Below are 12017 nucleotides of genomic sequence, written 5' to 3'. Positions count from 1 at the left end.
ATGGTCCCCAAGGTTACCATCCGAAACTTGAGCTTGCAGAGGTATCTGTTCAGCTCCCGGAGGTCTAAGATGGGACGAAGACCTCCTTTCGCCTTGGGGATGAGGAAATATCTGGAGTAGAATCCCCTGCCCCGCCTGCAGGGAGGCACCTCCTCGATAGCACCCACGCTCAACAGAGCCTGCACCTCCTGTATGAGGACTTGCTCGTGAGAGGGGTCCCTGAAGAGGGATGGGGAAGGTGGGTGGGGGGGGGCGCGAAAGAAACTGTAGGCGGTAGCCGTGCTGGATGGTGCTGAGGACCCAGCTGTCCGATGTTATAGCAGACCATGCCGGAAGGAAGCGGGCAAGGCGACTGGAAAACAAAAGGGATGGATCCTGGGGGGAGAGTGATGGGCCGTCCTCGGGCGTCCCGTCAAAAGGCCGGCTTTTGGGCTTGCGGGGCCTTGGACGAGTTCTGTGCCTGGTTGCGCCGCCCCCGACGGTCTACAGCGGAAGGGGGCCGTTCGGCGGTTGTTAAACGGCCGAGACCTGGCCTGGTTGAAGGGTCGGTAGGGCTGCTGGCGGAACGAACGCCTCTGCGTGGCCGGCGTGTGCATACCCAGAGTTCGTATCACAACCCTCCCAACCTTTAGGGACTGGATTCTGGCATCCGTTTTCTCAGAAAACAGCCCCTGCGTGTCAAACGGGAGGTCCTGGAGGGTGTACTGGACCTCAGGTGGGAGGGTGGAAGACTGTAGCCACGCAATGCGGCGCATCGTCACCCCGGATGCTACCGTTCGAGCCCCTGAGTCTGCTGCGTCTACGGCCGCTTTGATCAGGGTCCTGGAGGCTAACTTGCCCTCCTCCAGCAGCGCTGAGAATTCAGGGCGGGATTCCTGAGGTGTTAGCTCCGTGAACTTCGCAAGGCATCCCAAGATATTAAAAGTATATCTGGATAACAGGGCCATCTGGTTGGCGATACGGAGTTGGAGGCCTCCCGCCGAATAGATTTTACGCCCTAATAAGTCCATGCGCCGGGCGTCCTTCGACTTCGGCGCAGCAGCAGGTTGTCCGTGTCGTTCGCGGTCGTTGACCGATTGGACCACCAGCGAGTCCGGGGTGGGGTGGACATACAAGTATTCGTAGCCCTGGGGCGGGATGGAATACTTCCTTTCGACGCCTCGCGCCGTGGGGGCAACGGAGGAGGGCGACTGCCAGATAGTGGCACTGTTCTTTTGAATGGTGCGAATAAACGGGAGCGCCACTCTGACAGGGGCGTCATCTCCCAACGTCCGTGTCGGGTCCTCGACTTCTTGCACCTCCTCTATGGGCAAATTAATGGCCTTTGCCACCCTTCTGAGAAGGTCCTGGTGTGCCCTGAGGTCAATGGGCGGGGGCCCTGATGGCGAGGCCCCTGCTACCGCCTCATCTGGAGAGGACGACGAGGAGTGGCCCGGCAGCACCTCCTCCTGTTGGTGCTCCCCCACCTGGCGATCTGGCGGCAGCGAGTCCTGGCCCAAAGATGGGCCGTGGGCGGCGGCTTGTGTCGGTGGGGACGGGGGGGGGCCCGGCTGCCTGGGTGGTAGGGGAGGCCCCTGTTCATATTGCGCCCAGGGTACCCAATGTCCCCAATACTGGGGTCCATGATCCGGCGGAACGGAACCGGCTCTGAAATCCACCGCACTGCCTTGGGGTGAGGCTACAGAGGGTTCCCTGGAGGGCCAGGGTGGAGCCGTGGCGATGCCTGGGCGGGCGTCCAGCGCCGGCGTGAGACGATCCTCCGGTGCCGAGGGTCGGTGCCGGGCGTCTCGGGGGTCCAGTGGCGAGCGGGACCTGTGCTGCGCACGGTGCCGGGAGCCGGATCTCCGGTGCCGGGAGCCAGATCTACGGCGTCGGGAGCTGGATCTCCGGTGCCGAGAAGGGGAGCGGCAGCGGCGGGAGCTCGACCGGCGACGCCGGGAGCTCGACCGGCGGTGCCGGGAACCGGACCTCGAACGGGATCTGCAGCGCCACGAACGGCTGCGCGAGTCCCGATGTCCGCGGTGCCTGGACGCGGACCTGCTGCGGTGCCGGTGACTTCGTGACCGGGACCTGGAGCGCCGCCGGGAGTACGACCGGCCCCACGATGGAGAGCGGTGCCGGGACTGCAACCGGTGCCGGGACGCTGAGCGGTGTCGCGATGGCGATTTTCGGCGGGATGGGGAGCGGTGCCTCGGTGACCTTCTCCGGGAGATAGACCGGGATCGAGACCGGATTCTGGAGCCGCGGTCGCCCGGGGATGAGGGGCGCACCATCGCTGGCTTGCCGAGGGACTTGAATGTCCGCACCAGTGGTGCCGGCGGCTGATATGACGGGGCCGTCGCCTCGATCAGTTCTCTTGCCGTCACGAACTCCTCCGGCGTCGACGGGATCCTCAGCTCCTCCTCGGTGGGCACCGGGGAGCTGGGCGGAGCCGGACTCGACGGGCCAGGCGGCGCCGGAGTCAACGGCGCGGTGCACTTCGCGTGCACTGCCTCAGCCTGCACCGCTCGTCCGGAGGCGGCTGGGCTAACGGCTTCGCTGCTGTTTGCGCGGCCGTCTTGGCGCCTTGTGCTTCCTCCCGGGAGAGGGGCGGTGCGGTCTTTGGTGCCGGCTCGGTGCCGGAGCGGCTCGGTGCAGCCGGAGCGCTGCTCGTCGAGGCGGTTTTCGGTGCCGCTGGAGCTGGCGCCGGAGGTTGGAGCGCAGACTCCATCAGTAAGTGCTTCAGCCTAGAGTCTCTCTCTTTCCTCGTACGAGGCTTAAAGGCTATGCAAATAGAGCACTTATCTGGCCGATGCGACTCTCCGAGGCAGCGGAGGCAAGAGTCGTGCGGGTCGCTAACCGGCATAGGCCGCTGGCAAGCCGCACAGGGCTTGAAACCCGGTGCTCCGGGCATAAGCCCGCACCGGGGTGGAAGAAGAGGGGTAAACCCTCTAATTCCGTAACTATTAACACTATTAACACTATACACTATATATATACACAACTACAACAAGAACTCAACTAACTACTAACACTATCTACACTAGAACTATGGAGAAACACTAGGGTTGTGGAGGTAAGGGAGCACTCCACTGTTCCAAGTGGCTGTCACGGGCGGGAAGAAGGAACTGAGGAGCGGACGGGCCGGCTGAGGTATATAAGGGGCGCCATGACGGCACCACTCCAGGGGGCGCCAGCCGGCCCGCCGGAGTTGCTAGGGTAAAAATGTTCCGGAGAGCCGTGCACGCACGGCGCGCACACCTACATGGAATGCATAGGAGCAATCACTCGAAGAAGAACCAACACCTATTCTAAAGAGCTTGTAATGTGTTAGTACGTTGCATAGCACATCAGTGCCCCCAATCCAGAATGAGACTTTTGGATGCTGCCATAACAAATAAAATCAATAATTGTGTAACATGGAATTAAAACAGGACATTCCATAGGAGGCAGCATGAAAGAAGCTTGTGGGAGAAGTGGGAAAATCTATAATTAAATCTCAAATCATTGACTTGGTAGTGATAAAAATTTAGATGAACAAGGTTCCATGCAGTTGGCCTTGTAGATCTCATGGAACGAGGTGACAAGTTGGTTAGCATCACTGACAGCCTCTACCTCTTGTTCTGCACTGCTTCAAGAGTCAACTGACGAATAAGTAATGTACTACTGACTAGCATCAAGTTAGCCAAGAAAAATGATGGGTTTTTATAAGTCTGCCTCAGAGAAAACCCAGGGAGCATTTTTTATGTCCAATTTACAGAGAATGAAACAACCTATACTGGTAGGTGGGTTCAATGGTTCTGTTAGAATTAAGTTTTACAGGGAGTCCTCCTACCTCCTTATCCTGTTGGAGTATAAAATACACCTTTCAGAATTAAAGTTGTATTTTGTGCCCCAACTGAATGCTGCTGAAATAGCCAAATTTCTAGCATGTCCATTGTTCCACATGGGGAATTATTAGTTAAATTGGAAAAGATGGGGATCAATATGAAAATTGAAAGGTGGATAAGGAACTGGTTAAAGGGGACACTACAACAGGTCATACTGAAAGGTGAACTATCAGGCTGGTGGAGTTCCTCAGGGATCAGTTTTGGGGCCAATCTTATTTAACCTTTTTATTACTGACCTTGGCACAAAAAGCGGGAATGTGCTAATAAAGTTTGCAGATGACACAAAGCTGGGATGTATTGCTAACACAGAGAAGGACCGGGATATCATACAGGAAGATCTGGATGACCTTGTAAACTGGAGTAATAGTAATAGGATGAAATTTAATAGTGAAAAGTGCAAGGTCATGCATTTAGGGATTAACAACAAGAATTTATAAATTGGGGATGCATCAGTTGGAAGTAACAGAGGAGGAGAAGGACCTCAGAGTATTGGTTGATCACAGGATGACTATGAGCCGCCAATGTGATATGGCCGTTAAAAAAGCTAATGCAGTTTTAGGATGCATCAGGCGAGGTATTTCCAGCAAAGATAAGGTGTTAGTACCATTATATAAGGCACTGGTGAGACCTCATCTGGAATACTGTGTGCAGTTCTGGTCTCCCATGTTTAAGAAGGATGAATTCAAACTGGAACAGGTTCAGAGATGGGCTACTGGGATGATCCGAGGAATGGAAAACCTGTCTTATGAAGGGAGACTAAGAGCTTGGCTTGTTTAGCCTAACCAAAAGAAGGTTGAGGGGGGGATATGATTGCTCTTTATAAATATACCAGAGGGATTAATATTAGGGAGGGAGAGGAATTATTTAAGCTTAGTACCAATGTGGACACAAGAACAAATGGATACAAGCTGGACACTAGGAAGTTTAGACTTGAAATTAGACGAAGGTTTCTAACCATTAGAGGAGTGAAGTTCTGGAACAGCCTTCCAAGGGTAGTAGTGGGGGCAAAAGACATATCTGGCTTTCAAGACAAAGCTAGGTAAGTTTATGGAGGGGATGGTATGATGGGATAGCCTAATTTTGGCAATTGATCTTTGATTATCAGCAGGTAAGTATGCCCAGTGGTCTGTGATGGGATGTTAGATGGGTTGGGATCTGAGTTACTACAGAGAATTCTTTCCTGGGTGCTGGCTGGTGAGTCTTGCCCACATGCTCAGGGTTTAACTGATCGCCATATTTGGGGTTGGGAAGGAATTTTCCTCCAGGGCAGAATGGCAGAGGCCCTGGAGGTTTTTCGCCTTCTTCTGCAGCATGGGGCACGGTTCACTTGCTGGAGGATTCTCTGCAGCTTGAGATCTTCAAACCGCAATTTGAGGACTTCAATAACTCAAACATAGGTTAGGGGTTTGTTATAGAAGTGGATGGCTGAGATTCTGTGTCCTGCATTGTGCAGGAGGTCTGATTAGAGGATCATAATGGTCCCTTCTGACCTTAAAGTCTATGAGTCTAAAAGCCAAGATCTCTGGACTAATCACTGGATGTGAAACTCTTCTTGGTGAGCTTCCCAATTGGGTTTACGCATACTGGAATTAACAGAACCTGTATCTGAAGAGCTTGGAAAGCTGTCTTTTCATACCCATGAATGGCTCAAAGGAACTGCTGAAACAGTCAGCCCCAAAACTTAAGCCTTTGTTCTAACTAGAACTTTACTCTGACCAAGTCAATAATCCTCTATTTGGAAGGCCCTAAAAATTGGAACTTGTTAATGTCCAAAATCGTCTTGGTTGTAACATGCTTTGTGAGGAAGGAACAGATCATCTAACAAACTGAAATGTTCAATGAGAAAATTTCATGAGTGATTCCCAAATCAAGAAGGGAATGTGATACTTTGTGAACTGAGACAATCAAGATGAACCTTTGCTACACCTCAGCAAAACATTTACATTCTTCTCCATGCAGAATGAAGGTTCCAACACCTTTTCTTCCTCCAATTTTTGCAGAAGCACAGACCCTGTGACCCAGGGACCTCTGGAGCCAAATGACAGAGGGCACAGGGAGTGCTTAGAGTTTTAAGTGGATCCCCTGCATTGGATATATGCATAAAATTCACTATGGGTGGCATCTACCAAGAGCCTACTGGCGTCATAATCACTGCAAAATATATGAACAGATAATGTCTAAGGAATTATGCATCTGTACTGAAAATTATGTTCCTAAGGCATATGAGTTAAGGAAGGTCACCAGAAGGTGATAAACATGCTCCTTTCAGGTAGGAGGGAGGAGATGCTCATCTCTGTCTGGTCACAGATGTATTGTCCACTTCACAACAGAGGCCTATCCACTGTCTGAGCCAAATGCCAGTCAAGAGACTGTGAAGTTGACAAGAAAGAGGCAAACAGGAAAAAGCAATTAGCATAGGGGCTTTCTGTTTAAGAGTAACAGCAATGTTTAAGGGGGATATTGCTGGGGGGAGGGGATTAGAATGCATGTTATGATTTTATTTTATATGCAACCATTTATTTCCAATACTTCTACCTGCTACCATTTGGAGCTCTTCCCTTTGTTAAATGAACTTTTAAACATACTATAAACTTACTTAAGTTACACTATAAACTTAAATAAGTGCTGCAAGTTAAGCGGAGCGATGAGCTCAGTGGTAACTTGCAGAACTCCTCAGTTTGCTTCTTTGGGAGCAGCGAATCTGTGAATACTGCAAGTGTCCAGTGGACACTCCAGTGGGACACTCGGAGGGCTCAGGGGTTGAAGTGTGCCCATCACTAGCCTGCAGAGAGACAGAGTCTGCGTAGGCTGAGAGGGAAGTGTTTGTGTTGCCTGTGGCCAACAGAGTCAGAGCTGACCCACAGCAGACAAACAAGGCTTCTTCACGCTAAGAGCTGGTGGTAGCGAGGTGCCTCACAAACTTCGGTAGACCCATGAAGGACCACAGACCCTTAAATGAGATTAGGACAGACACAGTGACCTTAGTTGCCTTTACTGGCTACAATAAATTTTGTTTCCAGTCCTGGTGGATCTGATCAGGCTTTGAGTGTGCCTGTTCTGATGACTAACCTCCCTTTTTGTCCTATTACTACAGTGGTGTTAATGGACCACATTCACCTTGAAAGGGCCCTGGTAATGTATGTTACCTACTTATGCTTAACAATCTATTCCACCTAGTATTTAGCTGTGACACTTGGAATATTTTTCCCTGACCTGAAGAACTGGTATGTGTAAGCTTTAAAATGTTGTCTCTTACCAACAGAATTTGGTCCAATAAAAGATATTACCTCACCCACCTTGTTGACTCAAAACTAGGGCAGTTCTTCATCCCTGCCCAATATTTCATTTTTGTTTCATTGTAACTCCAGCAACTACTATCTTCTAACCCCTGGTTTAATGTACTCAAAAATCAAAAACAAACAATCCTATAGTGTAGGAATTTTTTTTAAATAGTCTCCAATGGTCTCTTGATGGATCTTAACATGCAGTCTCACTACTTTTTTTTTGTGTGGAAATCTCAGCTTTGTGGTTCTGCCATGTTTCTAGTGACGAGGTAGAACTGCTCTACTGTTAAAGGCTTTGCTGGCCTCCCGTACTGCAAGTTTGACTGGTGAGCAATTTCTCCCCAACAGACTATAAAGGGATCATGAACCCCCCTTACCTCACCCCTCAAGATAAACCTGGATTCCTCTCAACAACACATCAGTAGGCAACACAACCCATGAAGGGTTGTCATATTTGATTTTGGAAGAAGTTTATAAAAATACAAAAAAGTGATACTGGAAGGAAAAAACCTACTCTACATGACTACTTAGCTTTAAAATGTTAAAACAGGAATAATACTGCTTAACACTTACAAAATAGCTAATTGACATTATCCCAATTTTAAAGATGAGGAAATAAAAACACAGAAAGGTTAAGTGACTCGCTAAAGGTCACCAAGTATGTCACTGACAGAGCTGGAAACAGAATCTATGTTTCCTGACTGCAAATCTTGTGCTCTTGAGCCAAGAACAGATGAAAGAAAAATACAACCTCTAAAACTTACCTTTTGCCTGTCAGCATTACCATTTACTTTGGTACATTTATGACATTCCTTCATGCAGGTATGATTCTGACAATCAAGCAGCCGCCCACAAAATCTTTTACATGAATAGGGGCCCGCAGAGTGACATGGTAAAGGACTCACCTAAAAGATTAAAAAAACCCAAAATATGGCATTAGCTTCACCATACAGAACTTTTGATGCTTCTGAACATCTTTGACAAATAACCTTAATTAACACAGTAAAATGAAAAGTTCAATTAAGTTTATGTACTTGATTTTATATTATACCTAAGTAAATAAAAAAACGTTAACAAACCTGCTTTCTGAAAAGATAGCTGCTGAATAGCTGGAAAATAGACTTTCAGTTGCATACTGAAGACTTTCAGTATGTTATAGTAATACTTTGCACGTCTATTGTGTCCTTTGTTAGATATTCTCAAAGTGCTTTACAACTGTTAAAGAATTAAGCCTCAATAACCCTACAGAGAGACAATGTTTAGTGACCTCACTCAAAGTCCATTCCAGTTCTAGAATTAAGCTCCATAATCTCCCTACATATAGGATATATCATTGGATAGATCTCAAACTCTAATCTCTAAAACCAGAACTTTAAGCATATTCACTGTAACTCCACGGAGAAACAGAACACAGAAAGGTGTCCAACATCTAACAGTGCGTCAGTGGTAGAACTAGAATTTTAACTTATTTGCTCCCAGTTCCCTAATACACCATGTTCACATGCAAAATTTTGTTTGTGATGCTGTCGCCCATCCATTAGGAATTGAAAATTGATAATTTCATAGAGCACTGAATACAAATTTTGTCAGACTAGGATAATTTTCAGTAACTACTTACACTTTTGCTAGACTCCAACTGTGAAGTCAGAAGATGAAAGGCTCCATATTGTTACCTATACACTGACACTTCCAAATATTTTGTGGGCCTTATGCAAAGGTCTGCCCTCACCCCATATAACTTGGATCTCTCCCCAACTCTCACATACACCTAATTTCTATAATAATTCATTTTTGTGGCTGTGTGGACTCTGGTGACAGGCCGTTCAGGGGCTGGGAAGACAGAAGATGGAACTGAAGAAAGATATCCTCAACAGGGAACCTGAGTAGTGCTCTGGCTAGAGGGTTGGTTGTATGATTGTGGCATGGGACATGTGGAAGAGAAATCTAAGGCTGTTATTGCCAAATTATTCCACCTCTCCATAGTATCATGCAGAAATTGAAGCTCTCTATGCTGGCTGAAGCATGAGCTATCTTCCCAAATACCTAGAAGTAGGCGGCTCTTCTGGGGTTTAAAAAAAACAAAACCACCTTAATTAACATTTGAAGTTACTTTATTTTCTTTTCCAGTTTCACTTCTGCTTCCTGACTTCAGGCAGCTATCAGTCATTTTGCTGTGAATGTCACTGACAGATCAAAAGAGCACCTTAAAGCAAGCATTCTAGGTTAGCTTCCTGCTGCTGGAACACTATAATGACTAATACAATTAATCTCACTACCATTATCAGAAGAGCGCAGGTCAAGAAATCCATAGCTTCAAGGACACTGATGGGGTGGAGATAATAGGAAAAAAGCTGATGAGTGTGGAAGGTCAGTTCTATAAACTGATTAGGAACAAGAAAATGTGGCCTCACCATTTCCCAGTACAGATCTACCAGAAGGAGATTGCAGAGGGATAGAGCTAAGAAGAGAGGAAGTACAAAATCTTCTAAATTTGAGCAGTTCATCCCAGTCTTTTCTGCATGAAAAGTGGTTTTGATATCAGCAACAGAACAACTTAAAAGACCTGCCTGCAACTGGAAAGTGGAATTAAAACCAAAGACAAAAATATAGAGGAAGTTTAAATACTAGAGATAGAGGGTTTAGGAGTGGATGGACTGTTTGTTTTTGCTTTTAAAATTAGTATTTGCTAAAACTTAAATTTTAAATAGATAATTAGGGAACTAAAACCATAATAACTGTACATAATAACCACTGTACTGTGGTTCAGTACTAAAACTGAACCACATCTAAAAAGGAGCTAGCATAAAAGAACGTACACACGTCAGATTAATATACCCACTTCATTTTTTAATTCTGATGCAATTAAAATTGAGAAAACCAAAACATTAGAACATAAAATCAGACCATAAAACCACAACAGAAGACACTACCCAAATGGCTGTACAAAAAAAAGGAGAGAGTCTAGCTGTTCTTTCCATACAGAAGGATGACAGTCTGAATATCCCATTATACAGGGGGGAAAAACTGTCTAGAATACCCATAATAGAAATCACTAAACCAAAGCAAAATGAAATTCTTTTAAAATTACCTCTTAATATTTAATTACCTTAAGCAAACTAGTGAACTATGAGTATCTAGTGTTGTAGATTAAGGCAACTTTTGCCCAAGTATTGTAGTATGTGCAGTAACCTAAATGAATACCTAATCATAATATGACAATTTGGAAAAGATGACAAATTTAATCCTCTTATTTTCCAGACAGCTAAACAAATGTCTTTTAGGACAAAGATACTCATCTACTGTCTTTAAACACTGTGTCAATGTACTAGATATTTATTTCTTCAAGACTGATATAGGGACTATTCAAAATATTAATACAGCCAAGCTGATTAACAAACTAGGCCTACTTAAAAACATTATCTGAAATTTCTAAAGCAAGTATGGAATGAAAATTGAAGCCTAAACCATTTAGTGCTAGGAAGTAAAATGCATTCTAAATACACAAAAAGTAAATGCTATTTGATACTCTATCTGATTAAGGCATACTTGGCTCTGTTTCCATCTGCAGCATGAAGGTTTTAATTAATGTGTCCCAGAAGAATTGACTTTGTTCAAACTTACTCATTTTCCAAAATTCAACCATCAAATGACCATAAGTCGATACATCTGTCGTTACAACTACAATAAATGAGTTTTCATACCAATCCAAAATTCAAAGTAATCCATGAGACAAAAAACTTTCAGTTTAGATAGCAACTATGATTTGTTAGGTTATTACTTGATAATTAAAATTGGAATGCAGCCTTTCTGATTCTATAAGCCTGAAAATGAAAAGCTATCAATTGTTCTAAAAATTATACACACACACACACACATATACAAATAAGATCCAGAGTGTTTTGGTTTTTGTTTTGTTTTGTTTTTTGTTTTTTTAACTACCCCACTACTTGAAAAATCTCAGTAGTACAGTATAACAAGTGTTGTAATGAATTTGTAAATAGTTTCTCTGACTGGCACTGCTAAATAACCTGAGCTCCTTTTGCTGGGTAGCTGCCAATGTAGCAGAATATTGCAATATACATTAAAAATGTATTTAAGATCTTAGAGAAATCCATGAAAAATATTTAATGTATGTAATATGCGCCATAAACAAACAGATTTTCCAGATAAGTGCCTCCTTCCTTCTCTTACTACCAAGCATCTAAATGTTTAGGATATTGTTCATTTGATTCAGGATACTATAAAACTCAAGCAGGAAGAAAACTGCACTCTGCTGGCTGGCAAAATACACAAGTTTTATCCACAAAAGTACATAGAGTAAATGCATACAAGCCACTAGAATTTAATAAAAGACTTCCACTACCATATATTCACAACAGCTTATATCAGCATAGGGGGAAAGGAAGGTAGAAAGTTCCCTTGTGTGCTGAATGCCACTCTTACAGTAGTCAAATGATTCGGGGGCATGCATCATGTTAATCTAGACACATTTTTCACTCCATTTTGTCTATAGTACCCAATCAGTGTAGTATTTAAGAAGCTATTTGCAGGTATCTTTAAGGAATATTCTATGGAATTACTTTTGTTTAATGAAAAATAAACTCAAAGATAGACTCTTCCCGTTGTGAAGATGTAAATTCATGCACTTTCTTTCAATATAGATTTGAACCTAGCCATAAATTCTGTTTTCCTTCCATATAGATATATAGAGGAAGATAATTACAAGACATAACTGACATCAGGTCTTTAAACGGGCTCAAATTTTGTTCATGTATCAATCCATGAAATTTTAGTGATACATCAAATCCTGACCATGATGAGAGACTGTTTTGGATTGAAATAAACTTTACTTATGATAAATCTA

At 45.0% G+C, this 12017-nt stretch overlaps 1 protein-coding gene across 1 annotated transcript in view; it reads right to left on the bottom strand.

The window, feature by feature from the left end:
• NFXL1 (nuclear transcription factor, X-box binding like 1) overlaps window positions 1-12017 on the bottom strand; it is a 93122-nt gene that overhangs the window by 31707 nt on the left and 49398 nt on the right. The window contains exon 16 of the mRNA XM_039541676.1: window positions 7918-8058. Within this exon, the coding sequence (XP_039397610.1) occupies window positions 7918-8058 (141 nt within the window). The remainder of the gene's footprint in view (window positions 1-7917; window positions 8059-12017) is intronic.

The sequence above is a fragment of the Mauremys reevesii genome, linkage group 5 (genome assembly GCF_016161935.1).
Source record: "Mauremys reevesii isolate NIE-2019 linkage group 5, ASM1616193v1, whole genome shotgun sequence".
NCBI classification, from domain to species: Eukaryota; Metazoa; Chordata; order Testudines; family Geoemydidae; genus Mauremys; species Mauremys reevesii.
The sequence above is the reverse complement of the archived record's forward strand: the minus strand, read 5'-3'. Positions and strand labels throughout refer to the sequence as shown.